Genomic DNA, 25,251 nt, shown 5'->3' with positions numbered 1-25,251 from the left:
GTTGGTGGCCAGTAGATGCCAGGTTAGCCCTCTTCTGGGATCTACCCGGTCCGCTGTGCGTCCCAAGATCTAACGCGATCTCAGGAGACATTGCAATGCGAATGCTGCCCATTGGGGCACAATCACTTTTCAGCAAATCTGCATATTACTCTGTCTCACTCTAAAATGCATTCCCATGATCTACCAAAGGCATGAGATCCAGCTCCCTCCCCTTGGAGATCTCGGGCATGTGCCATTCAGTGCTAGTCTCCATAAATGGGAAGGAGATGGAACAGCAGTCATGGGGGTCTCCCAGAGGATAGGAGGCCTCCAGGTGCTTGCCCTCTGGACAGGGTGGCACCCTGGCACTGCTGGTGTCACTGGGCACCTTGGCACTGCCAGCTTGGTACTGTCAAGGTGTCCAGGATGGCATTTTCCCCATGATGAGGATCGTGCCCGGGGGTGTCCTATGTGGTTGAGGGAGGGGGTCCTGAGGATCCCCTTATACATGAGTTGGGGTTTTAGGGATAACGTTGGGGGGTTGGGAGGGCCATTCGATAGCGTGGTGTTTCTCAGTACTCTGAGGTAATCATAGAAACGTAGAAAATAGGTGCCGGAGTAGGCCATTCGGTCCGTTGAGCCTGCATCACCATTCAATATGATCACGGCTGATAATGCAAATTCAGTGTCCCACTTTCACTTTCTCTCCATACCCCTTGATCACTTTAGCCCCAAGGGCCACGTTAAGCTCCCTCTTGAAAATATCCAACAAACTGGCCCCAACAGCTTTCTGTGTTAGAGAATTCCACAAGTTCACAACTCTATGAGAGAAGGGGTGGGATTCTCCCGCAACTGACATGATGGGCCGACGCCGGCGCCAAGAGCGACGAGAACTAATCCGGTGTCGGTGCGAACAGAAGGTGTGGAATCCTCTGCACTTCCGGAGGCTAGGTCGGCACCAGAGGGGTTGGCGCACTGCCAACGAAGGGTTGGTGCGAGTTGGCACATGCGCAGAACCGCCGGCGTGGTTCTGTGCATGCGCAGACCGGGCGCGTGTTCCTGCGCATGCGCGGGGGGTTCCTCTCCGCGTCGGCCATGGCGGAGCCCTAAAGAGGCCGGCGCGGAAGGAAAGAGTTCCCCCAAGGCACAGATCCGCCCGCAGATCGGTGGGCCCCGATTGCGGCCAGGCCGCCATGCACCCCCCCCCCCCCCCCTCGGGGACTCACCGAGCTGGCCTACAAGCCAGGTGCCGCCATGATGGAACATGTCCATTTTACGCCGGCGGGACTGGCCAAAACCGGGCAGCCGCTCGGCCCATCGGGGCCCGGAGAATTGCCGGGAGGGGGGGGGGGGGGCACTGCCAACGGCCTCCGACCGGCGCGGCGTGATCCCCACCTCACCCAAAAACTGGCGTTGGAGAATTCGGCAGCCTGCTTCGGAGCGGTGGGGCAGGATTCACGCCGCCACTCGCCGATTCTCTGACCAGGCAGGGGGTCGGAGACTCCCGCCCAAGATGATCTTCCTCATCTCAGACCTGAGTGGTTTACCCCTTATTCTTAGGCTGTGACCCCTAGTTCTTGATGTCCCCAATATCAGGAACATTCTTCCCGCATCTAGCCTGTTCAGTCCCAACAGGATTTTATGTTTCTATGATCTCCCCTCTCATTCTTCCAAACTCCAGTGAGTACAAGCCCAGTCAATACAGTTTTTCTTCATATGTCAGTCCTGCCATCCCGGGAATTAGTCTGGTGAACCTTCGCTGGTGTCCCTCAATAGCACAAATGGCCTTCCTCAAACTAGGAGACCAAAACTGCACACAATACTCAAGGTATGGCCTCACCAGGCCCTGTATTAATGCTGCAAGACATCCCTATTCCTATACTCAAATCCGCTCACTATGAAGGCCAGTGTGCCATTAGCTTTCCTCACCGCCTGCTCTACCTGCATGCCAACCTTCAGTGAATGTTCCACCATGACACCCAGGTCTCGTCACACCTCCCCTTTTCCTGAACTGCCACATTTCAAATAATAATCTGCCTTCCTGTTTTTGCCACTAAAGTGAAAAACCTTATATTTACCCAGTCAAGCATTTGCCAAGTATTTGCCTACTGAGCCAGTCTGTCCAATCACCCTGCAGCCTCTTTGCATCCTCCTCACAGCACACACTGCCACCTAACTTACTATTGTCTTCAAATTTGGGGATATTGCATGCAATTCTTTCATCCAAATCATTAATGTATATTGTGAACAGCTGGGGTCCAAGCACTGAACTCTGCGATACCCCACCAGTCACTGCCTGCCACTCTGAAAAGGACTCGTTTGTCCCCACAATCTGCTTCCTGTCTGCCTACCAGTTCTCTATCCACATCAATACATTACTCCCAATGACATGAGCTTTAATTTTGCTCACTAATCGCTTGTATGGGACTTGTCAAAAGTCTTTTGAAAGTTTAATACACAACATCCACTGGTTCACCCTTGTCCACTCTACTGGTCACATCTTCAAAAGGTTCCAGAAGATTTGTCAAGCATGGTTTCCCTTTAACGAATCCATGCTGACTTGGACAAATCCTGTCCCCGTTTTCCAAATGCTAAGTTATTTCATCCTTAATAATTGACTCCAGCATTTTCCCCACCACCAATGTCAGACTAACCGGACTACAGTTCCCCGTTTTCTCTCTCCCTCCTTTTTTAAAAAGTGGGGTTACATTAGCTACCCTCCAATCCATTGGAACTCTTCCAGAGTCTATAGAATGCTGGAAAATGATCACCAATACGTCTACTATTTCTAGGGCCACTTCATTAAGTACTCTGGGATGCAGATCATCAGGCCATGGGACTTATCGGGTTTTAATCCCATCAATTTCCCCAATACAATTTCCTGACTAATAAGGATTTCCTTCAGTTCCTCCTTCATGCCAGACCCTCTGTCCCCCAGTATTATATATGTCTTCTTAGTGAAGGCAGGTCCAAAGTATTTATTCAACTGATCTGCCATATCTTTGCCCATTATAAATTCACCTCATTCTAACTGTAAGGGACCTACATTTGTCTTCATCAGTCTTTTTCTCCTCACATATCTATAGAAGCATTTGCAGTCAGTTTTTATGTTTTCTGCAAGCTTACTCTAGTATTCTATTTTCCCCTTCCGATTAAACACTTTTCCCTCCTCTGCTGAATTTAAAATTTCTCCCAATCCTCAGGCTTGCTGCTTCGCCTGGCCAATTTATATGCCTTCTCTTTGGCTTTAACACTATCCCTGATTTCCCTTGTTAGCCATGGTTGAGCCACCTTCCCCGCCTTTCTCTTGCGCCAGATAGGGATGTACAATTATTCATCCATGTGTTCTTTAAATGTCTGCCATTGCCTATCCGCTATCAATCCATTAAGTATCCTTTGTCAGTTTATCCTAGCAATGCATCATACCATCAAAGCTAGCTTTCTTTAAATTCAGGACCCTAATCTCAGACTTAACTGTGTCACTCTCCATCTTAAAGAAGAATTCAAACATACCATGGTCACTCTTTCCTAAAGGATCTCACACCACAACGTTGCTAATTAATCTCCTCTCTAGTTGGTTCCTCGACATATTGGTTGAGAAAACCACCCCTCGTACATTCCAGGAAATCTTCCTCTATCGCATTGCTACCAGTTTGATTAGCCCAATTGAAGTCGCCCATAATAACAGCAGGTACCCTTACTACGAGACGTACACATCTCTAATTTCTTGTTTGATGCCATCCCCAACCTCACAACTACTGTTTGGTGATCTGTACATAGTTCCCGCTAACATTTTTTGCCCTTTGGTGTTCCGCAGCTCCAGCCCTACAGATTCCACATCACCCAAGCTAATGTACTTCCTTACTATTGCATTAATCTCCTTTGAACTGGCTCAGTCACAACAGGCAAAGAAAGGGTAGCAGTGGAAGGGTGTTTATTTGAATGGAAGGTTGTGACTAGTGGTGTTCCACAGGGATTGGTGCTTAGGCCTCTGTTGTTTGTAGTGTGCATAAACGATTTGGAGGAAAATGTAGCTGGTCTGAATCGTAAGTTCGTGGATGACACCAAGGTTGGTGGAGTGGCATAGTGTTGAGGATTGTCAGATTTTTTTACGCAGAGAGTGGTGAGTGCCTGGAACACGTTGCCAGGGGAGGTTGTGGAAGCAGATACACTATCGGCGTTCAAAAGGCATCTTGACAAACACATGGATAAGATGGGTATAGAGGGATAGGGCACAAGGAAGTGCTGAGGGTTTTGGCAAAGGTTGGTATCATGAGCGGTACAGGCTTGGAGGGCCGGAGGGCCTGTTCCTGTGTTGTATTTTTCTTTGTTGTCCTCTTTAACCAGCAACGTTACCCCACCTCATTTTCCTTTCCTTATATCTTTCCTGAATATTGAATGCCTCTGGATGTTGAGTTCCCATCTTTGGTCACCCTGGAGCCAGGTCTCAATGATCCCAATTACATCATATCCATTAATGATTGTAGCTCCCGATGGCCCTGGGGAAATACTCAGAGGGTCCGGTAGTAGTAGCAATATTGAAATCTGGAGGCAGTTGCGCCAGTACTTTAGGCTGGGGACGGGATCAAGGGAAATGCCGATTTTGGGGGAATCACAGGTTTGAGCCAGGGAAGTGGGATGGGAATTTTCGGTGATGGGAGGAGAATGAAGTTAGAGCACTAAAGGATCTGTTTATGGGGGCCGGTTTGCGGGACTGAAGGAGCTGGAGGTGAAATATAGGTTGGGGCAGGGGGAAATGTTTACGTATATGCAGGTCTGGGATTTCGCTAAGAAGGAGATACAGAGCTTTCCAGTGGCGCCGCACTCCACAGTGTTGGAGGAGGTGGTGAAGACGGGGAAATGGAGAAGGGGGTGGTGTCAACGATTTATAGGGCGATTCTGGGAGAAGAGAAGGCACTGCTGGAGGGGATTAAGACAAAATGGGAGAAGGCGTTGGGAGAGAGCATGGAGGAGGGGTTATGGTGTGAGGTGCTCCAGAGGGTGAATGCCTCAACTTTGTGCACGAGGATAGGGCTGATACAACTGAAGGTGGTATATGAGACACCTTCACAAAGGCAAGGACGAGCCAACTCTTTGACGGGGTAGAGGATGTTTGTGAGCATTGCGGGGGGGGGGGGGGGAACAAATCACGTTCATACGTTTTGGTCCTGTCCAAAGCTGGAAGGGTATTGGAGGGAGGCTTTCAGGGTAGTTTCAAAGGTGGTACATGTGAGATTTGAGCCGGGCCCTCTGGAGGCCATATTCGGGGTATCGGATCAGCCGGCATTGGAAGCGAATGTTATAACCTTCGCCTCGCTGAGCACCCAAAGGTGGATCCTGTTGGGGTGGAAGTCAGTCTCTCCACCCTGTGCTCTGGTATGGCGGGGGATCTGTTGGAATTTTTAACAATCGAGAAGGTGAAGTTTCAGTTGAGGGGAAGGATGTATGAGTTCTACGATTCATGGGCTTTGTTCATTATGCACTTTCAAGGATTGGATGACATCAAACATTAGTTGAGTGGTATGGGGATTGGGGTGGAGGGTTGGACTGTGTATATTGCAGGTGTCTATGTATGGGTGGATGGTGGATTCCTGATTCCTTTTCTTTGATGTTTGTATTTAAAATGGTGGGGGCTTTCTGGAGATTGGTGGAAGGATGGGATTGTTGACCAGGGTTTGACATTGTATTTGTTATTGTTGATTGCTTGTTGGTGGGTTTAAATTTGGATGAAAATATGAAAAAGGAGGAGAATGAACATTTTTTAAAAAATGATTGTCAGCGCAGTTAATTCATCAATCTTATTACAAATGCTCCTTGCATTGAGACACAGAGCATTCAGGGTTGTTTTTTAAAAAACATTTATTGCCTGTAATAATTCTTATGATGTCATGTGGCCCTTTTTGATTTTTGTTTCTGTCCCCGCCTTACTTCCCTCTGACTTTCTGCATCGGTTCCCACCCTCCTACCATATTAGTTTAAATCCTTCCCAACAGCGCAAGCAAACACTCCCCCTAGGACTTTGGTTGTGGTCTTGCAAGGTGCAGACCATCCAGTTTGTACTGGTCCCACCTCCTCCAGAACCGGTTCCAATGTCCTAGGAATTTGAATCACTCCGACTTGCACCATCCCTCAAGCCACGTATTGATCTCAGCTATCCTGCCATTCCTACTCTCACTAGCACGTGGCACTGGTGGCAATCCTGAGATTACTATCTTTGAGGTCCTGCTTTTTAGTTCCACTCCCTAATGGCACTATGGGACTCTGATCCCATTCAGGTCGATCGTGCCCGTAATGTCATTTTGAGCAGGTTGGCATGGTTATTCCTGCCGGGTGTTTGGGTGCGATCTAGACCAGTATTCATTTTCATTATTCACCCACTCTTGGTCATTTCTTTGGAGCTTGGGGAGTTTCTCATTTTTTTCTGCAGTGGGAAACTAAAGATGCCGGCATGAGATTGAGGATCCCCCAAGCACCCCGCCCATGGATATCGTAACATCCCACAGGCATGCGCAACACTCCCAACCCTTGACCCTGGAGGGGCAACCTCCCCCCATCATTAAAAGCCCAAGTAACCCCACGTCATACCACCCAGGCATGAGGGTGACATTGCCCCCCCCTTCAAGTAAGCATACCTCCGCTATGGGGTAGCTGAGGACCCCCCTTCAGTCTCCCCTCTTCACCCCCTACTCTTCATAACCCCTTCACTCCCTCCACCTTCAAACCCTCTATTTATCCATCTTTTTCATGGGAATGGCCCCTCAGGCCCCGCCCCTTGGCAATGCCAATCTGGCACCCTTTCAGTGCCAACCTGACAGCCCTTTAGTGCCAGATTAGCACTGCCTGGGTACCACAGACAATGTCAGCACACTGCCCTGCCCTGCCCTGACCATCAGGGGTTCAAATGACCTCTGAGCCCCCCAGTGTGGCCATCACATCTGGTCTCCGATTTTGGAGCTCAGTACTGAGGCCTGGCCGGAGCAGCCGGTAACTACCAGGAGCTGGGAGACCATGGCCTAAAACGGGTGGTGCATATTTAAATTAGCCTAATGGTGAGGGGGATATTAGACCCAAATGGCAGGCCTCTTGGTCTGCAGCTGCCAGGATACACATCAGCCGAGCAGGTTAAGAACAAGGGAAAAATGTATCCCAGGATGATCAAGAGGGAATACCTGGAGGAGGGTGAAAATATATGAAATTCTGTAAATGAAGGGGATGGAATGCACTCTACCCCATCTGATAGCATAACAATGCCTCTGCTGCAATAGGAGGCCTCAGCGCTATACAGGCCTCTCCTGTCACGAGTTCACTTCATCTCCTTCTTCTTGTCTTCCACAGGGTCAGTTGTGGACGGGGTAAGCTGCATCACCGAGGGTACCTCAAGAATCTGAACCAGCGCCTTCACATCATTCAAATGACCCCTCCACAGTACAGACGTACTCACATTGGTGGGTCCTTCTGAGCACTTAGAAAGGGTGGCCCTGGGTGAACAGCACAGGGTGAGGTGATGGAGGCAGACCCCCTCAGGGGAGCTGTGCAGACCCACCCGCATTCATCTGGAATCAGATGCAGGCCTCCAAGAATCACGAGACAGGAGCATGCACTTTGATCGACAGAGAGAGGTGTGGACCCACATTCCCTGAGGTTGAGCAGGTACGTGGGCAGAGAATGGAGGAGTCCGTCCAGCTCAAATGCCCCGCTGAGGCTCAGAGCTTTGAACTCCTTCAATGAGAGAGCGGCCAGCCTCATTGAGAGCCATATATATGCAGCAGCCCTCAGAGTGGCTGCTGGAACAATTTACTGGCATACACAAAATGCATACAATGCTCTGTATCATGGACTCGTCAGTGGCGCTGATTGTGCAAACATGCATATGGTAGATGCCAGCTGTGCCCCAGCTAGTTGTCCCCTCCAGCAAACCAGAGTGCCAAAGGATTGAGGCAGTCATCAAAGAGGATGAGGGGGCCACCCCTCACAGACCCATCACCATCATTGGCCTCCTCAGCCCTTCTAACTGAGGAACATTCTCTGCAGCAGGGTCATGTGGCAGAGGCATTGATGCCAGTGCAGCAGCCTCTGGCGGTGCCCCCATTAGCATCTTCATGAGAAGGACGACTGCCAGAAACTAGAGAGCAGGCCATTTCCACCTCATTTGTGGCCACAAGGGGAACGCCATGTAGAAATGGCTGAGAACAAAGCACAACACCTCACTCAGAACATTTAATAGTTCACTGGGGCTTAATTCACTTGTAAATATGCACTTTCTAACTCCTTATTAATACTGACAATGTTGACACAGTATTCCAGATGTGTGAGATTCCATTATTTAATAGCAACACTGGAAAAGAGGAATAAAATGGTGAATGGAAGAAATGGTCTTTGAAGAGGGTAAGTGAGACCACAGGGCAATGCACAATGCATTGGCGATATGAGTGGGTCCATTCAATGTTGTATCTTCAATGGAAGTGTCCTGACAGACAGATCAAAATATGTTGCAGAGCGTGCAGTCTTGCTCGGTGACTAATATCCAGCGAAATATGCCTGGATCAGAGGTGCCCTGGCATTCATGCCATCCTAATGAGAGCTTAGACTCCTGTGCCAGCCCCTGCCACCTCCCTGCTCAGCATTCGCACCCCGTTGCTGAAGATCTTGCTCCTCCGCCTCTGACGAGCTGTGCCGATTTGGTATGTCACCTTCTTCAAGGTCCACTCATTTCTGGGGATCATGCTAAGAAGCGTGCAGCAGGCCACAACAATGCATGAGATGCTTTCAGTCGTGTACCTCTGGATGCCACTCGATGATGCCAAGCCCTGGAACAGAAGCCTGATTGCCTGCTTGATGCTGCTCCTTGTGAGCAGAGGGATTTGGTTGCAGTGCATTTATCTGAGAGTCACGTATGGTGGTAAGAAATCATCTCTTCAAGGGACAGCCACTGAATTTGGGTAGTGGCATGAAGAGCTGCAGCAGCACCGGAGACTGGAAAAGGAAGGCTTCATGGCAACAGACAGGATAACAAGTGCACTTACACAGGAAGCTCTTGTGGTCACAGACCAGTTGAATAAATCAGTGACCTGCGAACGGCCACGGTGTGTTGCCACTTGTCAGATGCACCATCTGCTGATAAGACCATAAGACCACAAGGCATAGGAGCAGAATTAGGCCACTCAGCCCATTGAGTCTGCTCCGCCATTCAATCATGGCTGATATTTTTCTCATTACCATTCTCCTGCTTTCTCCCCATAACTCCTGACCCCCTTATTAATCAAAATCTATCTATCTCTGTCTTAAAGACACTCAGTGATTTGGCCTCCACAGCCTTCTACGGCAAAGAGTTCCACAGATTCACCACCCTCTGGCTGAAGAAATTCCTCATCTCTGATTTAAAGGATTGCCCCTTTAGTCTGAGATTGTGTCCTCTGCTTCTTGTTTCTCCTACAAGTGGAAACAGCCTCTCCACGTGCACTCTATCCAGGCCTCGCAGTATCCTGTAAGTATTTCAATAAGATCCCCCCTCTGGGTACAGACCCAGAGTCCTCAACCGTTCCTCATATGACAAGCTCTTCATTCCAGGGATCATTCTTGTGAACTCCTCTGGACCCTGTCCAAGGCCGGCACATCCTTCCTTAGATACGAGACCCAGAACTACTCACAATACTCCAAATGGGGTCTGACCAGAGTCTTATGCAGTCTCAGAAGTACATCCCTCCTCCTGTATTCTAGCCCTCTTGACATGAATGCTAACATTGCATTTGCCTGGGGCAGCAGGGTAGCATGGTGGTTAGCATAAATGCTTCACAGCTCCAGGGTCCCAGGTTCGATTCCTGGCTGGGGCACTGTCTGTGTGGAGTCTGCACGTCCTCCCCGTGTGTGCGTGGGTTTCCTCCCACAGTCCAAAGATGTGCGGGTTAGGTGGATTGGCCATGCTAAATTGCCCGTAGTGTCCTAATAAAAGTAAGGTTAAGGGGGGGGTTGTTGGGTTACGGGTATAGAGTGGATACGTGGGTTTGAGTAGGGTGATCATGGCTCGGCACAACATTGAGGGCCGAAGGGCCTGTTCTGTGCTGTACTGTTCTATGTTCTATGTTCTAACTGCCGACTGAGCCTGCACTTTAACCTTAAGAGAGTCGTGAACAAGGACTCCCAAGTCTCTTTGTGCTTCTGATTTCCTAAGCATCTCCCCATTTAGAAAATAGTCTAAGCCTCCATTTCTCCTTCCAAAGTGCTCACAGTTTTCCACATTGTATTCCATCTGTTATTCTTTGCCCACTCTCCTAGCCTGTCCAAGTCTTTCTGCAGCCCGCCTGCTTTCTCAATACTACCTGTCCCTCTACAGATCTTTGCATCATCTGAAAACCTAGCAACAGTGCATTCAGTTTCTTCTTCCAGGTCATTAATACATATTGTGAAAAGTGTGGTCCCAGCATTGGCCCCTGAGGCACAACCACTAGTCATCGGCTGCCATCTTGAATAAGACCCCTTTATCCCCATTCTCTGCCTTCTGCCAGTCAGCCAATCCTCTATCCATGCCAGGATCTTACCCTTAATACCATGGGCTCTTAACTTATTTAACAGTCTCCTATGCGGCATCTTGTCAAAGACCTTCTGGAAATCGAAATAAATCACGTCCACTGGTTCTCCTTTGTCTAACTTCTTTGTTACCTCCTCAAAGAACTCTAACAGATCTGTCAGACATGACTTCCCCTTGACAAAGCCGTGCTGACTCAGTCCTATTTTACCATGCACTTCCAAGTACTCTGCGATCTCATCTTTAATAACAATAAAATCTTACCAATGACTGAAGTCAAGCTAACCGGCCTATAATTTCACATCTTCTGGCTCCCTCCCTTCTTAAACAGTGGTGTTACGTTCGCCACTTTCCAGCCCTCTGGGACCCTTCCTACCTCCAGTGATTCCTGAAAGATCACCACTAATGCCTCCACAGTTTCCTCAGCTATCTCTTTTAGAACCCTGGGGTGTAGTCCACCCGGTCCCGGCGATTTAGCCACCTTCAGACCTTTCAGTTTCCCCAGAACATTCTCCTTAGTGATGGTCACTGCACTCACCTTTGCCCCTGATTATCCTGGAGCTCTGGCATCCCATTGGTGTCTTCCACTATGAAGACTGCCATTTCTTTGTTTCCTATTATTACTTCTCCAGCCACATTTTCCAGTGGTCCAATGTCTATTTTTTACCTCTCTCTTACCTTTTATATATTGAAAAAACTCTTCCTATCTTCCTTTATATTACTCGCTAACTTGCACTCATATTTCATCTTCTATCCCCTTATTGCTTTTTTAGTTGCCCTCAGCTCGCTTTTAAAGGCATCCCAATTCTGAGGTTTCCCACTGATCCCTGCCACTTTGTATGCTTTTTCTTTTGCTTTTATGCTGTCCTTGACTTCCCTCGTCAGCCATGGATGCCTCGTCCTTCCCCCAGCATGTTTCCTCCTGCTTGGGATGAATTTCTGTTGTGCTTCCCGAATAACCCCCCAAAACCCCTGCCATTGCTGTTCCACTGTCTTCCCTGCTCGGCTCCTTTTCCAATCAACTCTGGCCAGCTCATCCTTCATGCCTTTGTAGTTACCCTTATTTACTTGTAATACTGTTACATCTGATTGCAGCTCCTCCCTCTCAAACTGCAGGGTAAATTCTATCATATTGTGGTCACTGCTCCCTAAGGGTTCCTTCACCTTAAGTTACCTCATCAAGTCTGCTTCTTCACACATCACCAAATCCAGAATTGCCTGTTCCCTCAAGGTGCTCCAAAAAACCATCTCTTAGACATTCCACAAAATCCACAAATAGTGGATTCTTGGGATCCACTAGCAACCTGATTTTCCCAGTCCACCTGCATATTGAAGTCTCCATGATTATTGTGATATTGCCTTTTTTACATGCCTTTTCTATCTCCTGATTTATTTTCTGCCCCACATATGGGCCTGTATATAACTCCCACCAGGGTCCTTTGCATTTGCGATTCCTCAACTCTACTCTATCCAGTCTCCGGCACTGGAGATTCGGCGGGAATTGCGCTCTGGGGTCCTGGGGGGCGCGCGGGATGATCTGGCCTCGGGGGATGCCCCCACGGTGGCTCAGCCCGCGATCGGTGCCCACCGATCTGCAGGTGGGCCTGTGCCGTGGGGGCATTCTTTTCCTACACGTCAGCCGTGTCAGCCTTCGTAGGTGAACCCCCCTGCACATGCGCAGGTATGACGTCAGCAGCCGCTGACACTCCCGCGCGTGCGCGGACCCACACCGGCCGACGGAGTCCCTTCGGCCCCAGCTGGCATGCGCCAAAGGTCTTCTACGTCGACCGGCGGAATCCTCCGCACCTTTGGGGGCGGGCCGACGCCGGAGTGGTTCACGCCACTCAGTCTCCCGTCCGCCGGGTACGGGAGAATCCCTCCCGAGGTTTTCTTCACAGAGGCACGAACCTTAGTTTCTGTTATCTGGGTCAGTGGGGTCTCCTGTGGGACTGATCTGCTGACAGAGAATCATAGAATCATAGAATGCAGGCCCTTCGAGTCTGCACCGGCCATTGGAAAGAGCACCCTACTTAAGCCCACACCTCCACCCTATCCCCATCCCTGCTAGTTTATTTTTCAACTGTACACAAGTTGCTGAGAATATGGCCTTCACTACCTTTCAATATCCTGTTCATTACCAGTGCTCTGCATTCCCTCCTGAAGACATCGACCTTTGCTGCGACTGATCCATATCCCTGATTACCTTAACTAAAAAGGTTTTATGAGTTCTGCCTAAAGATTACAGCAGCAGCAGACTGGGGAACAGCAGGTAAGGAGAGAAATGCATAGCTCAGTGAACTGAATGTCAGCTGGCCTGACAGGATGTCTTGTGACTGTGTTTGTGCCACATGAGAAGAATGTTGCAGCAGAACTTTGCAGAAACAAAGATTGGAGCAGGGCACCACTCAGAGACTGAGGAGAAAAATCCGCTGAGTTTGACCTGCTTGCCGTGCTGGATGAAACAGAATGAAATGGAAGCAGCGTGCCAGAAACCTGCCAAAAATGTCATTTACAGAGGAATGTGGAAATGGCACTAATTTCCAACTCTCTCACCCCCAGGCCAGCAGGCCAGTGCCAGAGAAAACTCTCTGACCCGACTAGAGCAGCCAAGGAAGCCACTCTCAGTTTTCTAGCTTTGGCAAGCTGGACAACAGCGCAATGCTCTAAAAATAACATTTGTATAATCGGCCCTTCACAATTAATCTAGTTAAGTAGATTTCTGACTCTGGATCTTACAGCAAAGCCTCCCACTTTCTTTACAAATACTTATGCACACAATACTAGAACATCTTCCATTTTAACAGGGTTATAACATCTATGCCTCTTGGCTCAGCATTTCCCTCGCACTTGAAGTACACTCCTCAATAACATACTCAGCCTCATTGCAGGTAAAATGGTGCATTTGCCCATGACATGCAGCTCTCCAGAGGGCCTGTAACTGAAACACCTGGCACTCTACAAGAGACAGGCCATGAGGCTCACAGGGAATCGTGCTGCATTTTGGAGATGATGAGGATGAGGACATAACCCTAGTGTCAGGTTAGTGTCTGAATAGCAACACAGTTGCCTCTGTAAAGCACCACGCAAACAGAAACTTCCATTCCTTTCTCAGTCTCTGAGTCTTCCCCTGCTCTATTCTTCATTACTTTCTGCAAACTGGGATAATGCTCATTCATTTTTCTCCAAAATCCTGCTTTGCTGCAGATCATTGAACGGAACAGGAAGAGGAAGATAATGATGATGAGGAATGAGATTTTTAAAAAACCTGTAAGTTCTCTTCCAAGCCACTTACCATCCTGACTGGGAAATATATTGCTGATCCTTCCCTGTCGCTGGGCCAAAATCCTGAAACTCCCTCCCTAGCAGCACTGTGGATGTACCTACACCACAGGGACTGCAGCGATTCAAGAAGGCAGCTCACCACCACCTTCTGTTTTTTTTACACCACCACCTTCTCAAGGGCAATACATTTTGGCCGAGCCAATGATGCCCACATGCTGTAAATAAATTTTAAAAATCTAGGTATCCTTGCACATGAGTCACAAAAGGTTAACCAGCATACAGTAAATAATGAGGTAAGTAAATAGAATGTTGACTTTCTTATAAGGGGGATGTAGAACGCAAGTAGGGAAGTCTTGATACAGCTGTATTGGGCATTGGGCAGCACGGTGGTACAGTGGTTTGCACCGCTGCATCATGGCGTCGGGACCTGGGGTCGATCCCGGCCCTGGGTCACTGTCCATGTAGGTCTCACCCCAACAAGCCAAAAAAATTTGCAGGGTAGGTGAATTAGCCACGCTAAATTGCCCTTAATTGGAAAAAAAGAATTGAGTACCCTAAATTTATTTTTCAAAAACCTGTATAGTATATGGGTGCGACCACATCAGGAGTTCTGGGTATAGTTGTAGTCTCCTTACTTAAGGGCAGATATATTTACAGTAATCAGAAGGTTCACTCGGATTATTCCTGTGATGAAGATGCTGCCTTGTAAGGAAAGGTTGAATAGGTTGGGCCTGTACTCATTGGGAGTTTTGAGCAATGAAAGGTGATCTTATTGAAATATATAAGAGTCCGAGGGGGCTTGACAAGGTAAATCCTGAGAGGATGTTTTCTCTTGTGGGGGAATTTAGAACCAGCTGGAAGAGTTTAAAAATAAATGGGGTGGGATTCTCCGACCCTGCGCTGGGTCAGAGAATCGCCGGGGGAGTGGGGGGGTGGGGCCTCGATTCACGAGACGCCACCCTGATGCCGGTCCACCAATTCTCCGGTGATTGGAGAATTGGCGCCGGCGCAGGTCGGGAGCCGCTTTACGTGGCCCCCCCCCCAGGTGATTCCCTGCACGCGATGGGCCGAGTCCCGCAAGCGCCATTCACGTGTGGTCCTACCCGGCAGGACCTTGGCGTTCATGTTGCGGGGGGCAGCCTGGTGGGGGGGAGGGGGCCTCCACGGTGGCGTTTCCCGTGATCAGGGCCTACCAATCGGCAAGCAGGCTTACTCTAGTGGGGGCCCATGTTCCTCCACGCCGGGCCCCTGTAGCTCTCCGCCATGTTGCGTCGGGGCCGGCGTGGAGAAGGAAACCCATGCGCATGCGCAAATTCGTGCTGGCCGTAGCGCGCATGCGCAAACTCGCGTCGGCCATAACGCACATGCGCAGACCCGCGCCGCCCGTTCTGACGCCAGTATCGGCAGCTGGAGCTGCGTGAGTCGCTCCAGTGCCATGCTGGCCCCCTGTGCGGTGCAGGATCGCTGCTACTAGGGGCCTGTTGACGCCGGCGTAAAACGCTCTGGCGTTTACGACGGCATCGACACTTAGCCCCAGGATCAGAGAATCCTGCCCAAGATTCACATTTAAGACAGAGGTGAGGAGAAATTTATTTTTTCAGAGGGCTGTTAGTCTTTAGAATTCTTTTCCACAGAGAACACCGTAGGCTGCGGCATTGAATATAACCAAAGGTGAGTTAGTCAGATTTTTAATCGCAAGCGAGTGAGTGAAGGGTCATGGAGGACAGGCAGGAAAATAAGAGCTATGGCTAAAATCAGATCAATAATCATCTCATTTTATTGAATGGCAGAGCAGACCTGATGGGCTGAATAGCTTACTCCTCTTGTGATCTTATAAGAACATAAGAACTAGGAGCAGGAGTAGGCCATCTGGCCCCTTGAGCCTGCTCCACCATTCAATGAGATCATGGCTGATCTTTTGTGGATTCAGCTCCACTTGCCGGCCCGAACACCATAACCCTTAATCCCTTTATTCTTCAAAAAACTATCTACCTTTACCTTAAAAACGTGTAATGAAGGAGCCTCAACTGCTTCACTGGGCAAGGAATTCCATAGATTCACAACCCTTTGGGTGAAGAAGTTCCTCCTAAACTCAGTCCTAAATCTACTTCCCCTTATTTTGAGGCTATGCCCCCTAGTTCTGCTTTCACCCGCCAGTGGAAACAACCTGACTGCATCTATCCTATCTATTCCCTTCATAATTTTAAATGTTTCGATAAGATCTCCCCTCATCCTTCTAAATTCCAACGAGTACAGTCCCAGTCTACTCAACCTCTCCTCATAATCCAACCCCTTCAGCTCTGGGATTAACCTAGTGAATCTCCTCTGCACACCCTCCAGTGCCAGTATGTCCTTTCTCAAGTAAGGAGACCAAAACTGAACACAATACTCCAGGTGTGGCCTCACTAACACCTTATACAATTGCAACATAACCTCCCTAGTCTTAAGATCCATCCCTCTAGCAATGAAGGACAAAATTCCATTTGCCTTCTTAATCACCTGTTGCACCTGTAAACCAACTTTCTGTGGCTCATGCACTAGCACACCCAGGTCTCTCTGCACAGCGGCATGCTTTAATATTTTATCGTTTAAATAATAATCCCGTTTGCTGTTATTCCTACCAAAATGGATAACCTCACATTTGTCAACATTGTATTCCATCTGCCAGACCCTAGCCCATTCACTTAACCTATCCAAATCCCTCTGCAGACTTCCAGTATCCTCTGCACTTTTCGCTTTACCACTCATCTTAGTGTCATCTGCAAACTTGGACACATTGCCCTTGGTCCCCAACTCCAAATCATCTATGTAAATTGTGAATAATTGTGGGCCCAACACGGATCCCTGAGGGACACCACTAGCTACTGATTGCCAACCAGAGAAACACCCATTAATCCCCACTCTTTACTTTCTATTAATTAACCAATTCTCTATCCATGCTACTACTTTATCCTTAATGCCATGCATCTTTATCTTATGCAGCAACCTTTTGTGTGGCACCTTGTCAAAGGCTTTCTGGAAATCCAGATATACCACATCCATTGGCTCCCCATTATCTACTGCATGTTTCTGATCATTTTCTTTCCCAATTAATGGTTTGTACTGGTTAAACACTGAAAGTGGCCTGAAAACAGCAAATACAAGCACTTACAGTTCAAATGGCTGTCCTGCAGGGGTGTGTTCAACTTCATAGCCTGCTTGCCTTAAGACATCAATCACAGTGTTGTTCCCAAGGAAATGGCCTGCAATAGAAGACAGTTTTGTTTATACTGTGCTGCTGGAGTCATCAACACACGTCATCACACAAGAGCAATTTCTGTGCTCTGATTATATAAAAGTTTTAACAGTTTGCATCGGTCAGTGATACATTATTAACGTTATCGTTATGTCCAGCAGCATTTTAAAATGCTGCAGCAACGCTTAATCTGTTTATATTGAGCTACAAGTGTTGAAAGCAGTAAGAGCTTATTTCCACCTTCAAAGTTGAACAAGTCGATGTGCAGAACCACTTTACTGTTAATTGGCGAAGGATTATTGGAATGTTGGGTCACAGGTAGGGCTGGTGGAAGCTCTTGGCTGACTGGAAACTCATACAATTCAAAATTGGTGTGGAGATTCTTCTCCCCTCAATACTGTGTCTAAGTGTAGTGTTCTGAAGCTTTGTTAATTGCAATAACTCTAAACATCTATAGTATTAATGGGATGGTAAAGCTTTGAAACAACGTGTACAATCAAAAAGTTCATTCCGATTTCTCAGTATCAGTTCACACTCTTATATTTGTCCTTTAATTTACAGCATTGGTTTGAAGCAAAACAGTGATGTTACATTTGTTATCCTCAATCAGCTTTTAAATTAAAGGTTCAAAATCAGAACTTCAAACATTCAGTTATAACACTTACATTTGTACAATATAAAGAGTGGGTGGCCTAAAATTTCAGTTAAGACTGCCACTGTCGCTGAATGAAGTGTTTCCTGGCTCTGCACATTTACATTCCTGTTGGTACAGGTAGTTTTGTACTGTTGAAGTGGCTAAACTACCTGGAAGTTTTGGTGCATCCTTTCAAAAGAGTTAATCTACACCTTTTAACAGCAGATTGGGCAACAAACAGGAAGAGAATTGTTCATTTCGTTGGACATTTTAGGAAGCTTTTCCTTACTACTGTTTTTTTACATAAATTTAGAGTGCTCAACTCATTTTTTTCCAATTAGGGGAAATTTTATTTTTGAATTCAGAGTACCCAATTATTTTTTTTCCAATTAAGGAGCAATTTAGCGTGGCCAATCCACCTAACCTGCAAATCATTGGGTTGTGGGCGTGAAACCGACGCAGACATGGGAGAATGTGCAAAAACCACACGCACAGTGACCCAAGGGCCGGGATTCGAACCCGGGTCCTCAGCGCCACAGTCCCAGTGATAACCACCGAGTGGCATGCCGCCCCTTCCTTACAATTGTATAGGATTATGTCCACTCAAGCACCTGCAGTCAGAGCAACAAGTCTAAAATGAAAAATATAGGTTTTTAGAGCTTCCTGGAACAAACCGGCATTTAACACAGAATCGTGGAATCCCTACAGTGCCATTCGACCCATCAGACTGCATCAACCCTCTGCAAGAGAACTCTACCCAGGCCCATTCTCCCACCCTATCCTGAAAGCCCATAACCCCATCTAACGTGCACATCCCTGAACATTAAGGGGAAATTTAGCACAGCCGATCCACCTAACCTGCAGACTTTTGGGCTGTGGGAGGAATCCAGAGCACCCGAGAAAATCCACGGAGACACGGGGAGAACATGCAAACACCACACAGAGCGTCACCCGAGGCCAGAATCTAACCCGGGTCCACAATACTGTGAGGCAACAGTGCTAACCACTGTGTCACTGTACCACACTCTTTCATTTAGCATCTTTCACAACTTCAGGATATCCCTAAATGCTTTACATGTAACAAAGCCATGTTTTGATTTGGACATTACAGCAGCCATCTTGTGCACAGCAAGGTCTCCCCAACAGCAATGTGATGTTGGGTGGAATTCTCCAGTCCCCCAGCTACATGTGAGTTGGTGACGCGCCATTTGCTGGTGTGGGATTCTCTACTCCCGCCACTTGTCATTGGGTTTCCCATTGAAACCACCCCACACAGCCGGGAAACCTGCGGGCGGGAGTACGCTGCCGGTGGGAAAAGAGAATCCCAATGGCCAGAGAATTCCGGCCAATGACATGATAAACTGTTATAGTGATGTTGGTTCATGGATAGTTATTCGCCATGCACTCCCCTGTTCTGCTTGAAATAGTGAACAAACAAGCCTCGCTTCAATGACTCATCCAAAAGGTGGCACTTCTTTTTTTTTTTTAATTTAGATTAGCCAATTATTTTTTCCAATTAAGGGGCAATTTAGCGTGGCCAATCCACCTACTCTGCACATTTTTGGGTTGTGGGGGCGGATCCCACGCAGACACGGGGAGAATGTGCAAACTCCACACAGACAGTGACCCAGAGCCGGGATCGAACCTGGGACCTCAGCGCCGTGAGGCGGTTGTGATAACCACTAGGCCACCGTGCTGCCCTAAAAGGTGGCACTTCTGATAGTTCGGCATTCCTTCAGTACTGCTCTAAATGTGCGCAAGTCCAGGTAAAATAATTGGACCTGTGCAATAACAAAATCTTGCATTGAGGGCAGCACGATGGCGCAGTGGTTAGCACTGCTGCATCACGGCACCAAGGTTCCAGGTTCAATCCTGGCTCTGGGACACTGTCCATGTGGAGTTTGCACATTCTCCCCGTGTTTGCGTGGGTTTCACCTCCACAACCCAAAGATGTGCAGGCTAGGTGGATTGGCCACGCTAAATTGCCCCTTATTTGGAGAAAATGAATTGGGTACTCTAAAATTATTTTTAAAATCTTGCATTCATACAGCACTATTAACATAATCTAATGTCTTAAGGTGCTTGACAGGAGTGTTATGAAGTAAAATTTGAAATCAAGTCACTTAAGAGGATATGGGGACAGCTGTCCCAAAGCTTGATCCAAGAGGCAGGAATTAGGAACTTGTTAAAGGGGAATAGTGGGACTTCCGGTTGCGGCTACGCGGAGCTAAGCTGCACGTTCGGCAGCTCCCGCTTTAATAGGACTTGTGGGCTCTTTTAAGGGCCCCAAACGGCGCTGATTCGACGATTCCAGGTGGATAAAGGGGTCTGGAGCAAAACCCCCCGGGATTTATGGTGCGGACTCGAAGTGGGGTGAGGAGAAAAACGGCAGCAACTCCCTTGGAAAAGCGGGGGAAGGTGGACAGAATGGCGGCCGGTGGAGCCCCTGAGGAGTGGAGCAGTGGGCTGAGGAGCAGCAGGCGGCCCTTCTGCGCTATTTCACGGAGCTGAAAGGGGAGTTGTTGGAATCCCTGAAGGTGACGACAAGTAAGCTGCTGGAGACCCAGACAACCCAAGGTGCAGCGATACTTGAGTTGCAGCAGCAGGCCTCTGAGCACGAGGAGGAGGTTTCGGCCCTCGTGGGGAAGGTGGAGATACATGAGGCGCTTCATAAAAAGTGGCAAGATCGGTTCGAGGAGATGGAGCTTCGGTCACGGAGGAAGAACCTGCGGATCCTGGGCCTCGAGGCGGGGCTGGAGGGGTCGGACCTGCCGGCATATGTGGCCGTGATATTGAACTCGCTGGTGGGGGCAGGATCCTGCCATCTGCCCCTGGAGCTGGAGGGGGCCCACAGCGTACTGGCCAGGCGGCCTAAGGCGAATGAACCCCCGCGGGCGGTGCTGGTGCGGTTCAGTGACCGGGAGTGTGTTCTCCGATGGGCCAAGAAAGTGGGAGAATTCGGTAGTGCGTATCTACCAGGACTGGAGTGCGGAGGTGGCCAAGCAGAGAGCCGGGTTTAACTGGACGAAGGCGGTGCTCCATGGAAAGCAGGTAAAGTTCGGCATGTTGCCGCCTGCGTGCCTGTGGGTCACCTACAAGGACCGGCATCACTATTTTGAGTCCCCGGAGGAAGCGTGGATACCGGGTTGCTGCTGGATTGGCCAGGGAGGAGTTGGTGCGGTTCGGGGGGGGGGGGGGGGGGTCGGGGTGAGGTTCTATCGCCTTGGGAAACGGGCCGAATGGGTGCTGGCCAGGGGCGAGCAGTCGATGGGCTATGGCTAGTCGGCAGGGGTGGGGGGCGGGGTTCCCCCTGATCCGGCTGATTACGTGGAACATGAGGGGGTTGAATGGGCCGGTTAAGCGGGCCCGGGTGTTTTCGCATCTGAAGGAGCTGAAGGCGGACGTGGCCATGCTCCAGGAGACCCACCTGAAGGTGGCGGACCAGGTCCGTCTGAGGAAGGGGTGGGTGGGGCAGGTTTTCCACTCAGGGCTCGACTCGAAGAACCAGTGGGTGGCAATCCTGGTGGGGAAGAGGGTGGCGTTTGAGGCGTCTGAGGTTGTGGCTGATAGTGGCGGCAGATATGTGATGGTGAGCGGTAAGCTGCAGGGGGAGAGGGTGGTGTTGGTTAATGTGTACGCCCCAAATTGGGATGATGCTGGTTTCATGAGGCGTATGTTGGGCCGCATTCCTGGCCTGGAGGTGGGGGGCTTGATCATGGGGTGGGGGGGGGGACTTCAATACGGTGCTGGATCCCCTACTGGATCATTCTAGTTCAAGGGACAGGCAGGAGGCCGGCGGTGGCCAAGGTGTTGAGGGGGTTTATGGGCCAGATGGGAGGAGTGGATCCCTGGAGGTTTGGGAGGCCGAGGGCTCGGGAGTATTCTTTTTTCTCCCATGTGCACAGGGTTTATTCCCGCATTGATTTCTTTGTTTTGAGTAGGGGACTGGTCCCGAGGGTGGAGGAGGCCGAGCATTCGGCTATTGCGATTTCGGACCATGCTCCGCATTGGGTGGATCTGGAGATGGGGGAGGCGCAGGACCAGCGCCCGCATTGGCGTCTGGACGTGAGGTTGTTGGCTGATGAGGAGGTGTGTAGGAGGGCTCGGGGATGTATCGTGAGGTACCTCGAGGTCAATGACACTGGGGAGGTCCAGGTGGGGATGGTGTGGGAGGCTCTGAAGGCAGTGATTACGGGGGAGCTGATCTCCATCCAAGCCCATAGGGAGAGGGGGGAGAGGAGGGAGAGGGAGAGACTGGTGGAGGAGCTGTTGAGTGTGGATAGGAGGTAAGCGGAGGCCCCGGAGGAGGGACTGCTGGGGGAGCGGCGTAGCTTGCAGGCCAAGTTTGATTTATTGACCACCAGAAAGGCGGAGACACAGTGGAGGAAGGCGCAGGGAGCGGTCTATGAGTATGGAGAGAAGGTGAGCAGGATGCTGGTGCACCAGCTGCGTAAGCGGGACGCGGCTAGGGAGATTGGTGGAGTGAAGGATAGGGGTGGGAATGTGGTGCGGCAGGGGGCAGAGGTCAATGGGGTCTTTAGGGACTTCTATAGGGAACTGTACCGGTCGGAGCCGCCGGCGGTGGGAGGGGGAATGGAGAGTTTTTTGGACAGGCTCCAATTTCCAAGGGTGCTGGAGGAGCAGGTGGAGAGACTGGGGGCACCGATCGAGTTGGAGGAGCTGGTCAGTGGGATTGGCCACATGCAGTCGGGGAAGGCGCCGGGACCAGATGGGTTCCTGGTTGAATTTTATAAGAAATATGTGGACCTGCTGGACCTGTTGGTTAGGACCTTCAACGAGGCATGGGAGGGGGGTCTTCTGCCCCCGGCGATGTCTCGGGCGCTAATCTCCCTGATCCTGAAGCGTGATAAAGACCCCTTGCAGTGCGGATCATACAGGCTGATTTCACTGCTGAATGTAGACGCCAAGTTGCTGGCGAAGATCTTGGCTACTAGAATAGAGGACTGGGTGCCGGGGGTGGTACATGAAGATCAGACGGGTTTTGTGAAGGGGAGGCAGCTGAACACTAACGTGCGAAGGCTGCTAAATGTGATAATGATGCCGGCAGCAGAAGGAGAGGCGGAGATTGTGGTGGCATTGGATGCGGAGAAGGTCTTTGACAGGGTTGAGTGGGGGTACTTGTGGGAGGTGTTGGAGAAGTTCAGGTTTGGGGTGGGGTTTATTAAATGGGTGAGGTTGCTGTACGAGGCCCCGATGTTGAGTGTAGCGACAAATGGGAGGAGGTCCGAGTACTTCAGGCTCCACCGTGGGACGAGGCAGGGGTGCCCCCTGTCCCCCTTGCTTTTTGCGCTGGCAATTGATCCTCTCGCCATGGCTCTCAGGGAGTCGAGGAGGTGGAGGGGTTTGGTGCGAGGTGGGGAGGAGCAACGAGTGTCGCTGTATGCGGACAACTTGCTGTTGTATGTCGCAGACCCGATGGGGGGAATGCCGGAGGTGATGGAGATTCTTGCTGAGTTCGGGAGTTTCTCGGGATATGAATTTAACCTGGGCAAGAGTGAGCTGTTTGTCGTACACCCGGGAGATCAGGAGGAGGGGATTGGTAGGCTCCCGCTAAAGAGGGCAGTGAGGAGTTTTAGGTATCTGGGGGTTCAGGTGGCTAAGTGGCAAGGGGCTGGTTTAGCTCACAAGGCTAAATCGCTGGCTTTCAAAGCAGACCAAGAAGGCCAGCAGCACGGTTCGATCCCCGGACAGGCGCCGGAATATGGCGACTAGGGGCTTTTCACAGTAACTTCATTGAAGCCTACTCGTGACAATAAGCGATTTTCATTTCATAGGAGCTGGGGGACTCTGCACAAGCTCAATTTTACTAGGTTGGTAGAGCAGATGGAGGAGGAATTTAAAAGGTGGGACATGCTGCCGTTGTCGTTGGCGGATAGAGTACAGTCCGTTAAAATGACGGTGCTTCCCAAGGTTTTTGTTTTTGTTTCAGTGCCTCCCCATTTTTGTTCCGAGGGCCTTTTTTAGGAGGGTGAACAGCAGCATTCTGGGATTTGTTTGGGCGCACGGGACTCCGAGGGTAAGGAGGGTCTTTTTGGAGCGGGGCTGGGATAGAGGGGGGCTGGCGCTGCCCAACCTCTCTGGGTACTATTGGGCGGCTAACATCTCGATGGTACGTAAGTGGGTAATGAATGGGGAGGGGGCAGCATGGAAACGGATGGAGATGGTGGCCTGTGGAGGCACGAGCCTGAAGGCACTGGTAATGGCGCCGCTGCCGCTCCCTCCAACGAGGTACACTACGAGCCCGGTGGTGGCGGCTACCCTCAAAATCTGGGGGCAGTGGAGGCGACACAGGGGGGAAATGGGGGGGCTCGGTGGAGGCCCCGCTGCAGGGGAACCACCGGTTTGTCCCAGGGAACATGGATGGCGGGTTCCTGGGGTGGCACAGGGCGGGCATTAGGAAGTTGGGAGACCTGTTTATCGACGGGAGGTTCGCGAGCCTTGGTGAACTGGAGGAGAAGTTTGAGCTCCCCCCAGGGAATATGTTCAGGTACCTTCAGCTCAAGGCGTTTGCTTGGCGACAGGTGGAGGGGTTCCCTTTGCTGCCCCCGCGGGGGGTAAGGGATAGGGTGCTTTCGGGGGTGTGGGTCGGGGATGGGAAGGTGTCTGACATCTACCAGGTAATGCAGGAGGTGGGGGAGGCGTTGGGCGGGACATGGGCGGACGCTCTGGAGAGGGTGAACTCCTCCTCTTCATGTGCGAGGCTTAGTCTCATCCAGTTCAAGGTGCTGCACCGGGCCCACATGTCCGGATCTAGGATGAGTAGGTTCTTTGGGGGCGAAGACAGGTGTGTCAGGTGTTCGGGGAGTCCAGCGAACCATGCCCTGTTCTGGGCATGCCCGGCACTGGTGGAGTTCTGGAAGGGGGTGGCGAGGACGGTGTCGAGGGTGGTGGGATCCAGGGTCAAGCCAGGCTGGGGACTTGCGATATTTGGGGTTGGGATGGAGCCGGGAGTGCAGGAGGCGAAAGAGGCCGATGTCCTGGCCTTTGCGTCCCTAGTAGCCTGGCGGAGGATCTTGCTGCAGTGGAAAGATGCGAGACCTCCGAGCGTGGAGACCTGGATTAATGACATGGCGGGATTCATTCAGCTGGAGAGGGTCAAATTCGCCCTGAGGGGGTCGGTTCAAGGGTTCTTTAGGAGGTGGCAGCCTTTCTTCGACTTTCTGGCTCAACGATAAGGTACTAGGTCAGCAGCAGCAGTAACCCGGGGGGGGGAGGGGGGAAGTGGGGGGGGGGGGGGGGGGTTTAGGGGGATAGTGTTTAAGTTAATTTGCTTATTGTTAATTTATTTTGTTGTTTATTGGGATGGGGGGGTGGGGGGGTTTGTTATATGCGTTATTACGGGTGCCGGGGGGTATTATTGTTATTGTTATTATTGTTTGTTGATATATATTTTTCAAAAAATTCCAATAAAAAATTTTTTTTTTTTTAAAAAAGAGGAATAGTGAGAGAAGGAGGTAGTTCCAGAGCTTAGGGCACAGGAATGGGCACCAATGGTAGAATGGTTAAAATCGAGGATGCTCAAGAGCCGAGAATTAAGAAGCTTGAGGGGCTGGAGGATTTTAGAGAGATAGGTAAAGG

The 25,251-nt window shown here is 50.1% G+C and overlaps 1 protein-coding gene and 1 long non-coding RNA gene across 2 annotated transcripts in view; one reads left to right on the top strand and one right to left on the bottom strand.

Annotated features, from left to right (window-relative positions):
* The window catches only part of LOC119964610 (metalloprotease TIKI2-like), a 499,632-nt gene that overhangs the window by 71,126 nt on the left and 403,255 nt on the right, over nt 1-25,251 (bottom strand). The window contains exon 5 of the mRNA XM_038794309.1: nt 16,935-17,025. Within this exon, the coding sequence (XP_038650237.1) occupies nt 16,935-17,025 (91 nt within the window). The remainder of the gene's footprint in view (nt 1-16,934; nt 17,026-25,251) is intronic.
* The window catches only part of LOC119964611, a 62,736-nt gene continuing 50,926 nt past the window's right edge, over nt 13,442-25,251 (top strand). The window contains exon 1 of the long non-coding RNA XR_005460336.1: nt 13,442-13,540. This is a non-coding gene — a long non-coding RNA (uncharacterized LOC119964611). The remainder of the gene's footprint in view (nt 13,541-25,251) is intronic.

Source organism: Scyliorhinus canicula, chromosome 4 (assembly GCF_902713615.1).
Source record: "Scyliorhinus canicula chromosome 4, sScyCan1.1, whole genome shotgun sequence".
NCBI classification, from domain to species: domain Eukaryota; kingdom Metazoa; phylum Chordata; class Chondrichthyes; order Carcharhiniformes; family Scyliorhinidae; genus Scyliorhinus; species Scyliorhinus canicula.
The sequence above is the reverse complement of the archived record's forward strand: the minus strand, read 5'-3'. Positions and strand labels throughout refer to the sequence as shown.